Raw genomic sequence first — 17,919 nt, 5'->3', positions numbered from 1 at the left:
TTCTACGAAGTGTTGTTACCAAGGATTCAAGCAATTTGACAACCTTTGTGATAATGATATGCTCTGTTTGTCATTCATGTTTATATTTCATTACTGCTTCTATACTCACGTGCTGAACTGAAAATACAAGTTTATAAAAAAATATACGAAAAACGCTACAGCTTAATGTTAAATTTATTTATTTCATTTACATTGATGCTTGTAAAATTTTCAGGCCTTATACGGATATTATTCTTTTGTCTTGTATTGTGATCATGGGTGTCGTTTACATAAGAAAATTAAAGTTCCAGTCAAAATGTATTTGCCAATTTACCTTTACACGAAATTTCTCACTTGCACCCATTCATGCGGCAACAATTTTTGAAAACGCCTTACTTTACTAAACTGTAAATTTTATTTAAGCAAATGGAGTTTTCTCGACAAGGCACATTCGATGTTTTATCATTTTCTTGGACAACTATAATGCTCATTTAAACCAAAAGGGTGATTATATCATTCGACAGGAATATTACTATAGTGGCCAAGCGGATATATCAACACCGTAATGTCCTCGCGGATCGTGCTGCTGTAATTAATAACTATATTGGGATAAAACAACTCTTTATACGTAAATAATTAAGGGTAACTTAAGTCGTGTCAAATTCATTTTACTCGGGAACAAAACATCCAAACAGAATTTAGAAAATACGTTGAAGTAAATGAAATTCAAAACACCTTTCAGCCTTACTACAACGATGAACCTGGTTCGCCTAAGAGGTAGCTGTAGCCGTGACACAAGCTCCCTCAAGTGCGAGGGATTTAACTCCAGTCAGACAGGGGCCTGTTTCGTTAATGCCCTGATAAGTTACCGGCCCTGAAAAGAACTTTTTTTAGTGCGCGATAATTCTCAACGGAAACTTAACTTTATTTAATTATTTTAAAAGCTAAATCCTGAAGTTGAACACATTGGCAAAGCCTCTGGTAAACAGTACCGCCGGCCAATCGATAAAAAAGATAGATTGTCGGGCCCCAGTAAGTTATCAGAATTTTTTCTGAAAAGGGTTCCGTGATGGGTGTAAATAAAGAGCTATAATGTACCGTTTCTTCGTGAATAATTTCGATTACTTTATGTTTCTTGCAAGCCCTTAGTCTTGGTATCAACTTGCAATTCTCCTTCCAACCTGTGTGTAATTCAAACAGCGTTTAACAGTCATTATATAGCCCTGGCTATCTAACTCTTTTACAATTTTTATAATATGTGTTAGTGCGTATGTAATATTTTAGCAAACGGAATAAAACCTCCTCATATTTTCAAACATTTATCTGGTAACGATTTAGTGTGTTAGGACAGCGTTGATTGATTTGATGTTGCCATGGCAAACAATTTTTGACAAGTAGGTAATTGTCAAAAAATGGAGTATTCATATTTTTAGTGAAGATTATTTACCTGTCTTATACTAATTTTTATGTTTTCAGCTTATTTTAGCGTGCTTCTGCAAAATAGTTTGAAGTACGTTTTGGTCGATTTTTGCATTGTTCTGAAGTGGGGAAATCCGAAATCCAAGATGGCGGATACAAGACGGCTGCCGTTTGACAGTCACGACGTAATTATACGCCATATGATATCATCACAGCCCACCTTGGACCTGAAAGGGGGGTCAATGGACGTGCTATTTGTCTTGCAAGTTATACTGTCATAGTCTTGTATTATTTTATGCGAATTATTTCATGCATTTCAATCCATACTATTATATCTGTCGATTTTTAAATCCAAAAGATTTAGTTATGATTTTGGTGACACACCTGAAGCTTCAGTAGTTCCTTTCAACTAGATTAATTAAACTCGCATAGATAATTATCCAATACACCAGTCAAACTTCATTTAACATTGCCTTCTATTGCTACTAGTTGATGAGTAATATACTTAGTGCCGTTTTCTCCTCTAGTATTAAATACTTAAAGACAACTCAAAACTTCCATGAGGCTGCATTTCAAAAACTCATTAATAATTCATAAACCCATTGACCTTTCAAATGGTCGATAAAACATCACGTGCAGTGGTTTTAAAACCCGATAAAACCTCCTCGTTATTAGTACGCGGTGTTTAATGTTTTTCTCGTATATAATTTCCAACGTTCACAAAAGCATCATGTTATGAATTCTTTCGACACAAGCTTTTCCAGGAATGTTTTTGAAGCCGTTCAAAAAACTCGCTGCACCTGTTTTATCGGGTCTAAAACATTAATTAAAAATGCATTTTTTTTTCTATAAATGTGTATTCAATACTATGGGGTTTGCAGCTGTCTTATTGACCATTCACTTTGTGAAAAGATTCTGTCGATAGTGATGTCCTTTCCCTTGAATAGTGTAAGGTGACAGTGTAAAGATTATAATTAATGGTAAGTTAATTTAAATGTTGTACTTTTTATATTCTTGAGAAACATAATAACAGGCACGCGCTTGGTGTGATTTACGTACACAAATAAGTCGCTCGTGGGTTTGGATACACTAAATTATTCCCAGCTATAGCTAAATAAATCTAGAGTTTCGTTAGGTAGCTAAATAAACTTCGTTCTGCAATATCATACTACGAATACCTCAATTACCCTCGGAAGTTATCATTTGAACTAACTACGTGCAGGGCTAAGTTAAGGAAACGAGTTCATCGACGAGACTGACAGGACTGCCAGGTAAAACAAATTTCTTTGCCGTTGCTCACATTCTGTTGTAAATGCTACGACATAAATAGGAGTTTCAAACGTTATTCATCGTAGGTTTTGTCTCTATGTTTGAATAAACGATTTTAAAATCAAAACTCCTTATCTTTTAATAGATCCTCTTACCTGTCCAAATCCGTCAATTTTTAAAACTATTTACTGTTATGCACTCCTTTTGCTCTCCTTTTTATACAGTGACACGTAGACCTAGAAAGACACGTCTTTATGAGCACGACCTGTTCTTCATGTTAAAATTTTCTTAAATTATTGAGGGAAACTTCTTTCAAATAAAATTAAAAATTCAGTCTTAAATTATTGAGGGAAACGTCTTTTCAGTAAAGCTAACAACATTGCAATATTCCACGAACTAAGAATAAAAGTTTCCTTTAATTTATTGATTGTTGAGTATATACTTTGCAGTTGAAGAAAACTGAGCCATGTTTCTCGGGATCACTGTTATCTTTTTCGGTTTCTTCAGTGGCCTTGTCAGCGGCCAAGGTATGTTATTTTTGCCACACTAAATAATAATTTTATGTTTTGCTGGGTTTTTCTAATGACTCAATGTGAAATGACAAGTTTACCGAAACAAACAATCTCTAGATATGTAGAGTAAATTATTTCCCCTCTAATTCTAAACATGACCAAGCACAAGCTTTTAAGTTGGCATATTTATTTGCAGAAGGCGATATGGTTTGGGGGCTTTTAAATTTCAATAAATTTAAGGTGTTTATACAATTTTAAGAGGCAATGGTCCGTATTAATTTTATACCATTTATATCCAAATATTAGTGAGAACTCCTCCCGTAGAGTACTTTTTAATGCAAATTTCGGTTGTTGCTCAGTTTCCTTAATGTTCGTTATCACCAACTGTAAATCATTTCTAAGTCATAAGAAAAGCTTTCAAATAAATAGCTATGTTTACAAATTTATCCTCTGCATTAAAAAAGATAAGAGAAACACTCCTTTACTCTTTATTTTTTCAGATTATACTCTGGAGTTTCCTAAGCAAGGAGTTGCTGATTATGCGAACATCTGGGGCATGCGCAGTCTGACGCAGTTCACAGTGTGTTTTTGGATAAAGACAACTGCACCGAGGGGGACACCGTTCAGCTACGCATCAACAGATTCTCTGAATAACGAGCTGCTCATTGAAGACCAAGGAAAGTTTGCCCTTCTCGTCGGTAACTCCAAAGTGTAAGTGACTGCAGACAAGTTTTGAAGCTGCATATACCATGGAATTTTTAATACTTTCAAAGATCAGTATTAAGAGATAGCGATTACACATTTTAAGAGATCATGATCTCGTCAGTCTCAGACAAGCTTTTGAAATTTGTCACTATATGTAATACACAATTCTAAAACCTTCCTGAAGTAATAAAACGGTTTTTTGTCATAGATATATGTGTGTGGTAACCAACGATGGTAAATGGCATCAGATCTGTGCGAGTTGGAGAAACAGTGATGGTCAATGGAAAAGCTACAAAGATGGGGCAATGGTGGAAACAGGGACAGGTTTGAAGACAGGATACACCTTCCACGCGGGAGGTTCCTTAATCTTGGGTCAGGAACAGGACTCGGTGGGAGGAAGATTTGACGCATAGCAGTCTTTTCAAGGGATGTTGACAAATGTCAATGTCTGGTCTCATGTCATGCCCGAACCTGCAATCGTGGAGATGTCAAAATGTTTCCTGGCCGGTGAGCCTGGAAGTGTGTACATGTGGTCCGACTTCATACACGGCATTATAGGCAAGCCTCGCCTTGTCGTCCCATCTCACTGTCTGTGTGTTATGTGAGCCGTTTACTGTCTTTGTGTCCAAACTGAATGGACCCTTTAATATCAGCAGCGATGTAGTTGGGATTCAAAGTTGCCAATTAGTTAAAAGAAACATGTAAATTGTTGCACCAACGTTTGCATAATAAAACGTCGCAGAGCGGAGACTTGTGATTATTGCGAATCTGCCTTCAAACTTGCACGGGCAAATGGACGGTGGAAAATGCCAAACATCACTTAACAACTCCCAAATATCATCAAATATCGTTTTGTATGTGACTTTGAGAAAACGTTTTTGAATTTGTTTATTAAGAATTGTTATATATGTAAAGATAAAGAAACAGTAGTAAATACCTACTTCCTACAAGGGTAATCATTTCTAAAAATAATGCAACGGAATCCCTCCTCCGCATCCACTCGGTTCGTATCCACATTTTGCAGAGTCCCTATTCATTTAGATTGCGAAAGAGGAGAGACCATATAAGGCAATGTGTTGTTATGAGAGAATAAATCAATTAAAGTTTCTTTATTTTACTACCCTATAAAGCAACAACTTTTTGTGAGAATTTACGGCTCAATTGCCTCAGCAAAGAGTGTCTCCTGTATTGTGTAATGAGAGCAGTGAAGTCAAAGTTAAAACTATACAATCAGTAATATATATTTAAAAGCATCAATGTCATTGTTTAAATTTTTATGCAAAAATAAGGAATATTGATACTATCGACAGAGTTTCCCTGGTTTCACGATTCAGATAGTATCAACGCCGCCATGTCCTCGTACTGTTGTAATTAAACGCAACGATGAACCAACTTTGTCTGAGAGGTAGCTGTTGCCGTGACACAAGCTTCGCACAAGTGTGAGGATTTATTCAGTTCCAGTCAGGAAAGGGCCTTTCCTTAAACGTCCTGATAATTAAGTTACCGACCCCGAAAAGTATTTTATAGAAGTGCTCGATAATTCTCATCGGAGACTCAATCTTTATTCATTTTCAAAGCAAATTATACGGTCTTTTTAGTTCTTTGTACGCCCTAGGCAAGTTTGTGATAAACAATATCTCCAATAGATTAAAATTTTTTTTTTTTTTGAGAAGAGGACTTCGTTATGGGTCTGCATAAACGGGAAGAATGAGCCGTTCCTGCCCGAATAATTTTCGATTATTTTATTTTCTCAGAGCGTCTGTAAAGGCCTCACCACTAGCATCAACATACAAATTCTCTTTGGAAATTGCATGTAATTCAGTCACTGTTAATTGTGAGAATTTAATACCCTAACAAAATCATCTTTAAAGCCGATTCCCGTTTTTTTCATGCGGTGCAAAAGTATTTTTAACATTGTTCGCATCGGCTTTGAAATAACTTAAGCGTTCATAGATCTGAGTCTGTATTATTACGTTTGCCGATTTTTAAATCAAAATGTTCCAATTAGATTTTTGGTGACACACCTGAAACTAGTTTATTTAGGCAAAAGTGATTTGAAATAGCTTGCCGAATATGACCCTATGTGGATTTCTACATCTTTGAAGACAGACTGAATTCAAACGTTCCTGTTTTGCTTCTAGTTGCTGAATAATATACTTTAGTGCCTTTTCCTCCTCAACTATCAAATATCAAGAAAACTCAAAATTTCCGTGAGAAGGCACTAACTCCAATTAATTGTTTTCTTTAAATATGTATGATTAATGTTTGCAGGGATCGTATTGATCATTCACTTTGTGAAAAGAAGCTACCGATGATGATTTCCTTTTCCTTAAAAATTCTTTAGCTTTCAAACTTTTTCTATATTGAGGTAACAGCTTCAGTCTGTTACATGATTAATGATAAATTAAACTAAACGAAACCTTGTTTTGACATTCTTAACAGTATGCGTTATTTTAATACGTGACTCGTGAGTTTCGGTCCACTAATTTATTCCCAGCTAAATAAAGCTAATTAAACTTCGTTCTGCAATAACACTACGAAAGTCTCAAATATTCGTCATAAGTGATCACGGCTACGTTAAGGGAACGACTTCATCAAAAAGCAAAGGGACTGCCAGGTAAAACAAATTTCTTTGTCGCTTGGTTCACGGCTTGTTTTAAATACAAATGGATAAGGGAGTTATAGTTTTTAAAGAAGTTGTGGTGCTATGTCGGTGGGGAGAAGAACAGCGTTCGCCCTTTGTCAGGGCGAGTCGAGGGGCTGACGCTCAAAACGTTAGTACTCAAATCTCTTTACCGTGATCAATTAACCTTTAGTTATCCTCTCCGTTGATAAACCAAAAATTTGCTTTATATAGAAGTCTTAACTGCCATTCATCGTTCCTCAAAACGAAATGACGTAGCTTTTAAAATACTTTTCTATCTATCCAAATCTTTTTTTTAACTGTTTGGTGTTTTGCACTGCTTTTTGTACAATCGTTGGCTGACATAAAATGCCACTTAATAACTTTATTGAACTTCTCTGCAATTAAATTACATAACATGATAATATCTTACGACTCAAATCAAACGTTTAATTTGTTGTATTAATTCAACTGTTGGTTATAATCTTTTTTTGCCGTTGACGAAAACTGAACCATGTTTATTGTTATCGTTTGTATCTGCTTTGGTTTCTTCAGTGGCCCTGTCAGCGGCCAAGGTATGTCATATTTACCACGATTCACCACTAACTTTATTTAATGGGTGGGTATTTTTTATGTCTGTGTTGTGAAATGATAAGTCTACAAGCAAGCACTCAAATAGCTAAGAATTATGTATTGTCATCCTTTCCCATGGGTGATTCTAAACATGACTGAGTGCAGGCTAAAAAGTTGGCATGTTTACGTAAAAAAATGCACCCTACTATTTCGCTTCCTTAAAACGGTCTGTTTTTGGGGGCTTTTTAAAAATTTCAATAAACAAAATGAAAGATCTAAAATTAAGCATTCTCTTATCTAATCATAATTTTCGACAAAAAGGTTCATGACATAGCATTAAATAATGTATTCAAAACTTCGTCTGTTGAGAAGTTTTCGCAATGTTCATTATCAATAATTGTACACCATGACGTCAGTCAAAGGACAAGTTCTAAAACAGATGGCCTTTTTTACGCATTAAACATCTACATTTAAAAAGATAATAGCAACACTCCTTTACCCTTTATTTTTTCAGATTATACCCTGGAGTTTCCTCAGCAAGGGGTTACTGATTATGTGAACATCTGGGGCATGCGCAGTCTGACTCGATTTACGGTCTGTTTATGGATGAAGACAACTGTATCAGTGGGGTCACCGTTCAGCTACGCACCAACAAATTCCTTGAATAACGAACTCCTCATTTTCATTTCCTCTGGGGACCTTTCCTTATATGTTGGGAACGCAAGAGTGTAAGTGTTTGTCTGCAAACTTAAGTAGACTCTATTTGAACAACGATTTTGAAGCTGCCTATAGTTATGCCCTTCAGAAAGGAACATCGAAAGAAAAATAGTTTTCCCTTTATAAGCAATAGATAACAAAACATGGTCTCAGATGTAACTTCTGAAATTTTGTTATTTTAATGATTGTAACCAATACACGACATGATTGGCATGAAGTTTAAAGTTCGCAGCTGTAGACATTGGCATTTTCAAAAATTTCTGATGGCCTCTAAAACTCTTGATCACGACTTTTAAAACAGTATTTCTTGCTAATGTAGAACAAGGCCAACATTTTCAGTCATCTTTAAGTCGTTTGGAACCAGACAAACATTCCAGCTCTCTGAAAAATAGTTCATAATATTCTCGCACTAATACAATCGTTTTCTTTTTCCATTAGATCAATGGGTGTGAAAGCCAACGATGGCAAATGGCATCACATCTGTGCGACTTGGAGAAACAGCGATGGTCAATGGAAAAGCTACAAAGACGGGGCAATGGTGAAAACAGGGACAGGTTTGAAGACAGGATACACTATCCATGGTGGCGGGTCTTTGGTCTTGGGCCAAGAACAAGACAATGTGGGAGGAGGATTCGACGCGAACCAGTCTTTTCAGGGGATGTTGACAAATGTCAATGTCTGGTCTTTCGCCCTGCCCGAACCTGCAATCATGGATATGTCAAAATGCTGCCGCACCGGTGAGGGAAGTGTGTACATGTGGTCCGACTTCATATACGGCATAATAGGCAAGCCTCGCCTTGTCATTCCATCTCAGTGTCCGTGTGTTATCAATATGTGAGGTGTTTATTGTCTTTGCGTCCAAACTGAATGGACACATTAAAACCAACATACCTTCTAAAATAAACATTACGAGTGATGTAGCTGTAATTCGAAGTTGCTGATTAGTTAAAGCAAACGTGTAATTTGTTGTTACAATCATTAAAACATTAAAATGGTGCAACGCATAAAATTGTGGTTATTGTTATAACACTTTCCGATACGAATTTTTCATTTTCCGAGAGTTTAAGGTGATAGTGATGACTTGATGACTGGCAAATTGCTGTCTCCATTTCAATCAAGATTCAGACCTGGCCATTCAACCTGTACCGCTCTATTAGGTGTCTCACATTATATTCTGAAAAACATTGATAAGGGAAATCTCATCGGAGCCGTGTGTTTAGATCTCAGCAAGGCTTTTGACATGATTGACCACTCAATCCTTAAGGCAAAACGCTCCTCCATTGGTGCGAGAGGACGAATCTTGGCCTGGTTTGACAACTGCCTTTTTCTACAGAACACAGTCTGAGACTGTTAATGGCACTCTCTCGGATTCTTCTGATCTAACATGTACATTTGGGGTACCTCAAGGCTCTGTCTTGTGGCTGTTACGTCTTTTCTTAAAATTATAACATGTCTGCTACTATCCAGACTTTTTGGCGAATATCATCATATTTATTTATGATTTCAGTACTGAGTGTTGTCCGTCATTGCAAAATGGTCTTGTATGCTGATGGTCCGCTCTGTGTTTGGCCAGAAAGGGTGTTCAGACTATTCAATATACCCTCACAGGATGACCTCAGCGTTGTTGGTAAATGGTTTTCTGGAAATAGATTGGTTGTAAATCGTGCAAAAACCAAAGTAATTGCTCTTTGGTTCTTTATAATTATGGGCTAAGTTTCTGGAACTATTTGATACTGTGAAAATACTTAGGCCTAACTCTTTCCCTAAATTGGCACGAACATATCGATGATATTTCTTGCTAGGTAGGATCCGGAAATGCTGAATACTGACTTGTAAACGTTTATATATGACTCTAATTCAGCCATTATTAGAATATTGTGACATTAATACGTACGGTCCAATGCTGACCGTACTTATGCCTAGCTTGACAAACTTCTAAGGTTAGATAACAGAGGAGCACGCAGAATTATACTTCTAAAGAAGACCAGAGAAGAACATACAGAGAATTTATTTCACGAGTTAGGTTGGGTCTCTTTGATTGAAAGTTGGAATTTTCATAAATGTCTTACTGTTTAAGGTGCCTCCATATAATATTCACTTATAATATGGTGCGCCCTATGTTACATATCGAAAGCCAGTTTTCTCTTGTTTTCTTTCTATCAATTCATTGAAATCAACAAAAATGTAATAATCAAGAACCGAACTGTCTCCTCGAACCCTCAATTGTAAAATAATGCCTTTAAATCTCAAATTAAAACTACTCAAACCTGAAGCGTTTGTAACTGTGTATTAGGCTTTGATTTCAATTATGTTTTTTTTAACTTCCCTTTGGTGAATTTTCTAAAACTTTCAGAGCGGATAGAACCTCACGAGGAAACTCTTTTAAGAGCAAAAAAGGCAAGGTCGGTTACTGAGGCAGATTCTTTGCTTTTTGTAAATTTGTGGGTTTTTGCATAATTTTGGTGAAAATTGAGCCCTAATTAGAGTAAATTATATGAAACCTCTGTGCGAGTTTTTATTAAATTGCACCGAAGGAAACGCCAGAAAATTCAGATGTAAGTTTTCATTTTCACCGACAATAATGACCTCTGAGAAAAGGAATTCGCCAACATGGCTAAGATGCGTGCGTGAACTGGTAAATATTACACGTTTCACTAACGAGCACACTCGATCCAACAAGAGCCCGGCCAGCGTTTTTCAACAATTTCGAGACCTGGGCCTGATAACTCATCGGGGCCGTTGTCGGGAAATTTTATCGGGCCCGATGTAGCGTTTCTCGAAGCACCTGGAAACTTTCCCGGTAATTTCCGGGCCCGGATAAATGGGGGACCGTTACCAGGCTCTTGCGCGCGCTTCACGCTCGTTCGCAAGAGAAGGAGAACGACTTGGGACTACGCGTAATCATTTGATTTATTCGATTTCGCTGCCGGTGGAAAAGCACGGTTATAGATGCGACAGGACTTTCTTCGTGCTTTTGAAGAACAATAAGATACGTTCTAAGTTTAACTTATTCATTTTATCTAAGGAGAGCAACATGCATCATTCATGGTATCGGCAATTACTTTCAGGAAACTCCCTGATGCGAAATAGCGGAGTGCTACAAGAACCTGAAAAGGATTATGAATGTTATCAACATGAATTCTTGTAGTGAGCATCAAACTAATAATCAGGATCAGTATACAATTCCTTCAAAGTTTTAAAAGTGATTAAGCTTAACAAGCTATGCCGACCCAGTGTCCGCGTTGAGAGAATTTAGTGTCCTAACGCCTATTTCAACAGTACGTTCGTACTGATACAAATTTACTTTTAGCAGCTTTAAATTTAGTAAGTATAGAGAATATTGGGAATAAGGAACGATCTCATACAAGTTTTAAAACTGAATAGCTATAGTTCAACTGGCGTGATTTGATCGTTTTCTCCGGCAGACATCAAGCACTATTTTCATTGTTTCGAAATCGGCTTTTATGTCATACAACAAGGCTCGATCAATTGAAATTCGACTGAAACTATTTTGCAAAATGGGGAATGATTTTTTTAATTCTTTATTCTCGTTTATATATGGTGAGTAAGCTTCTTATTCTTTTTTGCTCTACCTGATGAAGCAAACACTGCATTTGTGACTGCCCATAATTCCACTCTCATCGCGATCGCTCTCTTTATATCAATGGTATATGTTTACATTTATCTCAATGTAGCATGTCAGATTTCTAACTTCCTCCTTCTTATGAAAATTCTGCAAATTACAAAAATAAAAATAAAATAAAAATAAAAAAAATCATGCTTTTAATTAAGGCTAGAGTTCAGGCATCTGAATTCGAGTTATTAAAAAGTTCCAGTTAGGCGTTTAATGATACACCTAGAACTAGTATATTTATACAAAAGTGAGTTAAAATAGCATGTCGATTTAGCATGCCAGTATATATGTAGATTTCTGCAACTTTGAAGAGTGACTAAATTCAAACGTTTCCTGTTTAATTTGCTTCTATTTGCTGAATAATATACTTGAACAGTGCCTTTCTCTCCTCGACTATTAAATACTAAAAATGGCAACAAAACTTGACACGTCCGTGAAAAGAATGTACCGTAAACACTAACTAGAGTCAATAATTGTTTTTAATTATGAATAAATTTGTAGGGGTCGTATTGATCATTCACCTTTGTGAAAAGAGGCTATCGATGATGATTTCCTTTTCCTTAAAAATTCTCTAGCTTTGAAACTTTCTCGATTGTGAGGTTACAGATTTTTAGTCCATAATTTGTTTTATAAGTTAAACTAAACGAAACCTTGTTTGATTTGTACACTAATTTATTCCCAGCTAATAAATGTAATCAAATTTCGTTTTGCAGTAACACGCTAGGGAATATTTCATTCACTTTGTGAAAAGAGGCTACCGATAATAATTTTTTCTTTTCCTTAAAAATTCTCTAGCTTTAAAACTTTCTCGATTGTGAGGTTACAGATTCTAGTTCATAATTTTTTATAAATTAAACTAAACAAAATCTCTTTTGACTTGTACACTAATTTATTCCCAGCTAAATAAATGTAATCAAACTTAGAATTCGTCCTGCAGTAAGACACTAGGGAATATTTCAGATATTCCTTGGAAGATAACGGCTCGAGTAAAGGGAACGAGCTCATCGACAAGAGACCGGACTGCTAGGTAAAAGAGGTTTTTATTATCACTCTTCACAGTCTGTTTTAAATACGAGTTTCAACTTGTATTCGTCCGTTTTTTCTTATTCTTTGATCAAACGAGTGTCCGAGGGCTCCGAGCGAAATTGCTTACTCCCCGGGGGAGTAAAAAAAAAAAAAAAAAAAAAACCTTTGTAAGGTTCGGTTTCATACGATGGTGACAATTTGTTCTCCTTCCTTCTTTCCAGCAGTACAGCATCTCCTACATTGACAGCTCTGTCTTTTGCATGATTTCTTCTGTCAGCATAGTCTTTGGCTAGCTGTTTTCTTTCTGCGTCACGATCTCTAAGTTGTTGGTAGACCACATCACTCTGTTTTTCAGCAACTTCTGTTAGCTCTGGTAGCTTGGTTGTCAACTTTCTCTTGAAAAACAGCTCAGCTGGGCTTACTCCTGTGGTGGTGTGGTTGGTCGATCGGTAAGCCAGCAAGAACTTGTTGATTTCGGCTCGCCAATTTTTCCCTTCAGCGTGGAAAACTCTCATGGCTTTGAGAAGAGACCGGTTTTCTCGTTCCACCTCACCGTTGGCTCTTGGCCACAAAGTCGTTATGTGATGACGAATGATGCCCATTTCCTCTAGGTATTTCTCCATCTCTTCAAACAAAAGATTTTAACCATTATCAGTTCTCAAGCCAAATGGTACACCATACCGAGCAAAATGGCAGTCTAGGCATTTGATAATTGTGGCATTTGTCGTTGAGTAGATAACATCTACCTCCATCCATCTAGAGAAATAGTCAACCGTTACTAATAAAAACTCTCCTTCAGGCAACGGTCCTAACAAATCCAAAGCTACTTCCTGCCAGGCTCCATCAGGTAGTCTTGTGGGCTTAATTGGTGGGGGTGGAACATGCTTGGTTACTAGCTGACACCCGAAGCATTCTCTACATTTCTTCCCTGTTTGATTGTCAATTCCCGGCCACCACACCTTTGATCTTAGACGCTCTTTGGTCTTACCAATCCCCTGATGCCCCTCATGAGCCAGGTCAAGCACTCTCTTCTGTAATTCTCTTGGGACAACGATCCTCGTTCCCTGCAATACAATCTGGCCGACGTTGGTCAACTCATTGCGCACCATCACAAAGGGTTTCGGTGCTTTCTCCCAATCCCCACTCTGCAAGCACTCACGCACGACTTTCAACTCTTCATCTTCAAATGAAACTGCTCCTATCTCCTCTATTCTTAGGGCTGCAAGTACTGCTTGGAGGGTAATTGCACGTACATATTCTTCATCATGAACATAGCCACGGGATGCCAGTACCTTTGTTAGCCGAGAAAGGGCATCTGCTATGTTTTCCCTGGAAGGCACATAGATCACTTTGTAGTTAAAGGGCTGCAAACGCAATACCCATCGCTCAATGCGTGCAGATGGCTTTGATCTTGGACCATAAATGGTTTTCAGCGCTTGATGGTCAGTAACTAAGTCAAAACGAGGGCCACACAAATATAAATTAAACCTTTCACAGGCCCAAACAAGTGCCAAAGCTTCTTTTTCGGTTTGGCTGTACCGACGTTCAGTGTCACTAAGGCTTCTACTGGCATAACATACAGCGCGGCTCTGCCCCTTTATTTCCTGCATCAGAACAGCACCAAGACTGACAGGGCTGGCATCCGCTATCACTCTTGTGTGTGCGTCTCTATCAAAGTAGGCTAGCATCGACGCTCCTGCGAGTTTCTGTTTAAGTGTTTGAAAAGCTTGCTCCTCTTCCTCATTCCACTCAAACTTTTCTCCCTTCCTAGTGAGTGCTCTAAGAGGTTCAGCTACTGTCGCAAAATCTGGGATAAATCTTGCGCTGAACCCAACCAACCCCAGGAAGCTTTTTACCTCCGAGGGCGAGGTAGGACGGCTCGCCTCCACAACCACTCGCACTTTCTCCTCGGTGGGCCCAATGCCATGCTGAGAAAGAATAATTCCCATGAAAACCACTTTACCCATTCTGAAAGTACACTTCTCTCAACTTAAGGCAAGGTTCTTCTCTTCCAGCTTTGCTAGTAGCTTGTGAAGGTTCTGGTCATGCTCTGAGATGGTCTTACCATGGACAATCAAGTCGTCGGCAATGTTGACAACTTCCTCAACATCTGCGATAATCTGACGGATAACATGCTGAAACTTCTCGGGTGCGGCATTCACACCAAAGCTTAGCCTTTTGTACCGGAACAAACCCTCGTGTGTAATGAAAGTGGTTATGTCCCTCCAGTCTTCATGCAGCTCTATTTGGTTGAAACCACAGCGCAGGTCTAGCTTGGAGAAGACAGTGCTACCATTTAACTCCTCAATCACTTCATCAATGGTAGGAGTGTAGGCAACCCTTCTCGAATGGTAGCCTCGTTAGCACAGCGCATATCCACACAAAGTCTTATTTCACCTGACTGCTTGGGTGCTACAACAACCGGGCTCTCCCAAGTGGTAAGGCCTTCTACTTTTTCTGTAATATCTTCCTTCAACAGTTCTCCTATCTTAGCAGTCACCTTTTCACGAAGTGCAAATGGAACCCGCCTCAACTTTTGTGCCACAGGAGGTACGTTAGGGTTAACATGCAGCTTCCATTGGAAATCTCTCAGTTTTCCAATCCCCTCAAACACTTTAGGATACTTTGCCTTGGACCTCATTACAGCTGGTACCTCTAGGTGCAACAGGTGGTCCAATGTGAAGAACACCCAGTTCCCTTGCTGTCACATTTCCCAGAATGCACCTCCCCTGCCTGACTAGGATAAACTTGGTGGTTACTTTGGTATCCCCAGTGGAAATTTCAGCCCCAAATTGGCGAATCACATCAACTTTCTTTCCCCCATAAGCAAACAATTTCTTTGAGAAATGTTCAATGTCCCCTTTAAGGCCTAAACCCTTCAACTTTTGAAAATCGTCTTCCCCCATCAAATTGCTCAATCAATCAACACTTCCATCACAATTCCACTGATACTCACATCCATTGTAGGCTCACTTGCAACTGACACCATACAAACTTCTTCTCCTTCCTCAGCTACATAAAATGCAAACGCTGGGTTTTCGTCCACTTGAATCTCTTCCTCTGAACAGCCTCCAACATAATTTGTCTGGCGGGCAGACCTTCTATTATTGTTGCTGGTTTCCTTTGGACGACTCTCTCTATCTCTTACGGGTGAAGGGCGAACGTTACCTCTGCACAACGCCGCAAAATGGCCGTACCTGAAGCACTTAGCACATTTTCTCCCTTTTGCCGGACAGCACGAATCGCGTGAAAAATGTCCACTTTTCCCACAGCTGTAACAAATTTTCTCACCGTGATCTGCTGTCTTCTCTCCTTTTTTCCGTATGGCGTTGACGTCGCTTCCCCCCGCCATGTACTTTGTTTGTTGTCCAGCCGCTTCCGAAGCTCTCACTTTCTCCAACACGTCTGCTAAAGTGATATTTCTCGTTTCCAACAAATTCTTCTTTAGCTCTCGGTCGGTCAACTTTTCAATCAACTGGTCCCTCAAATTATCATCCGGCGAAGTACCGAAATTGCAATGCCTAGCTTGTTGGCGAAGACGCACAACGAACTTATCCACAGGTTCTCCTTCAGTCGGCGCCAATTGTCGGAACACGTGGCGTTCGAATGGCACATTCTCTTCGGTACGAAAATGGTTATCCAGTTTCCTAATGCAAACGGCGTAAGGATCATCATTGCCAGTAGGATCGGGGTCTACAAGATCTTCAAAGATATCCTGGACTTCCATTCCAGCGAAGTGCAGAAGCTGCGAAGTTTTCCCTCGCGTGTTTTCCAAACCTTTTCCTTCAGCATAATACTCGAATGCCCGTTTCCACTTTCGCCATTTGTTTGCAACTTGTGATGATGATCCCGATAGATCCAGCGGCGGTAAAGTTTTTTCTTTCGCCATCCTCGTCACCAATGTTGTGTTTAAGGGCCGCAGGGTGACACTAAGTCAGACACAAAGTCACTAAGACACACTAAGGTCCGCCATTATGGTTTCTATTTCAACAACCCTCTGCTTAATTACATTCCCGGATGTAAACGTGTCTTTACTCGTACCCAGTACACCACAATTATATGTATTCGTATTCCAGAATGGGGTCAATTGAACTCACCCCAAATAACAATGAGGGAATGAAAATTATTAACAGCGTTTGAGCTGTTGGTTCAAAAATTAAGGTGTTTTCTTTCTAGCTAATGTACATCGCCTCCTTGAGTTTAAGAGAGAGGAGAGGAGAGGCAGGAATCTGGGCAAAATTCGAAATGAGATAAATGTTTATAAATGATTGCATGGCCTTGTCCAAAGAGAGAATTTTGCCTAGATTCCTAATTATACATGTACTTTTTGTTGCTATATATTGTAAGGGTATCTCTTTATCACTACCGTGTGAGCAACATCACAACTTTATTGTATTAAAATTGTCATTGTTTTGTTTTTAAAAGTAGCTGCTTATTTCCTGCTATCCCGACCATTTAGAGCCTTTTTAAAAGCAGTGAAATGTATGTAGATTATTTAGAACACATCTGTTAATTATAAAATCAACATAAAAGATTTCGGTAAATTTATTTAAGGTTGTGGATTAGTTGAAAAGAACGTATAAATTGATGTAACCGTCAAGACAAGAAAGTACTGTGCAATAGCTTTCATTTGAATGGTCACACTTTAGGATTTCATCCACGGACTCACACTTTAGAACCACCTTGTACAGCATAATAAACAGCACCACAGGGAAGTACTGCTAATAACTTTGACTTGAATGGGTACACTTTAGGATTTCACCCACAGACTCCAAAGTTAGAACCACCTTGTACAGCACAATAAACAGCACCACAGGAAAGTACTGCTCAATAGCTTTTACTTGAATGGGTACACTTTATGATTTCATCCATGCACAGAGTAAAAACTTAGAACCACCTTGTACAGCATAATAAACAGCGGCCCTAGCCTGCGAGCAGTTTTGCCATTTGGTCCCTCCCTCGCGCCAATTCTTCCGCAGTTTACCGCGCTCGCCGCTCGCAATACAACGCTTCGCGGGTGACCAAATGGCAACCTCCGGTTCCCAGGGCCTTTTCCCCAGCTTGGGGGTGAAAAGGCCCTGGGAACGAGGTTGACCAAATAGAGAGATTGCTCGCAGGCTACAGTACCACAAAAAAAGTACTGCTCAGTAGCTTTTATTTCATCGGCAGGCTCAAAAGCTGAAACTACCTTGGACATCTGATAATGAACAGTGCCATAGGAAAGCACCGTTCAGTTGCTTTCATTCGAATGGTCAGAGTTTAAGATTTTATCCAAAGACTCAAAAGTTAGAAACGCCTCGTACAACACAATAAAGAGCACTACAGGAAAGTATTTCTTAACTGGTAACTTTTTACCAATGGTAACAGCTGGCGATATTTAAAAATTTAATAAGAAAAACATTAATGCAATTTAAGAACTTTTGGTTGAACCAATTTTTTTGTTTGTTCAAAGCCTACGATAT

General features: G+C 38.6%; 4 protein-coding genes across 4 annotated transcripts; 2 read left to right on the top strand and 2 right to left on the bottom strand.

The window, feature by feature from the left end:
- The first annotated feature begins 2,320 nt into the window (after positions 1 to 2,320).
- Positions 2,321 to 4,626, top strand: LOC146456584 (neuronal pentraxin-2-like). Its single transcript, XM_085092696.1, has 4 exons — positions 2,321 to 2,669; positions 3,117 to 3,194; positions 3,680 to 3,890; positions 4,093 to 4,626. Exons 2-4 carry the CDS (start codon positions 3,134 to 3,136, stop codon positions 4,295 to 4,297), a joined length of 477 nt encoding a protein of 158 aa, XP_084948822.1. The 5' UTR covers positions 2,321 to 2,669; positions 3,117 to 3,133; the 3' UTR covers positions 4,298 to 4,626.
- Positions 4,627 to 6,923: 2,297 nt separating this feature from the next.
- LOC146456583 (neuronal pentraxin-2-like) lies at positions 6,924 to 8,806 on the top strand. Its single transcript, XM_085092618.1, has 3 exons — positions 6,924 to 7,082; positions 7,595 to 7,808; positions 8,236 to 8,806. The coding sequence occupies exons 1-3, from the start codon at positions 7,022 to 7,024 to the stop codon at positions 8,633 to 8,635; spliced, it is 675 nt and encodes a 224-aa protein (XP_084948744.1). The 5' UTR covers positions 6,924 to 7,021; the 3' UTR covers positions 8,636 to 8,806.
- Positions 8,807 to 10,836: 2,030 nt separating this feature from the next.
- On the bottom strand, positions 10,837 to 13,080 carry LOC146456582 (uncharacterized). The gene is made up of 2 exons (XM_085092765.1): positions 12,621 to 13,080; positions 10,837 to 10,904 (listed from the first exon to the last, which is right to left on the bottom strand). Exons 1-2 carry the CDS (start codon positions 13,078 to 13,080, stop codon positions 10,837 to 10,839), a joined length of 528 nt encoding a protein of 175 aa, XP_084948891.1.
- A 1,849-nt stretch (positions 13,081 to 14,929) lies between these two features.
- LOC146456581 (uncharacterized) lies at positions 14,930 to 16,507 on the bottom strand. Its single transcript, XM_085093042.1, has one exon. The coding sequence runs from the start codon at positions 16,344 to 16,346 to the stop codon at positions 15,372 to 15,374; it is 975 nt and encodes a 324-aa protein (XP_084949168.1). The 5' UTR covers positions 16,347 to 16,507; the 3' UTR covers positions 14,930 to 15,371.
- Positions 16,508 to 17,919: the final 1,412 nt, after the last annotated feature.

Source organism: Pavona decussata, unplaced genomic scaffold (genome assembly GCF_977016875.1).
Source record: "Pavona decussata unplaced genomic scaffold, jaPavDecu1.1 SCAFFOLD_254, whole genome shotgun sequence".
Taxonomy (NCBI): Eukaryota; Metazoa; Cnidaria; class Anthozoa; order Scleractinia; family Agariciidae; genus Pavona; species Pavona decussata.
Note: the sequence above shows the minus strand (reverse complement) of the source record. Positions and strands in the feature narration are given on the sequence as shown.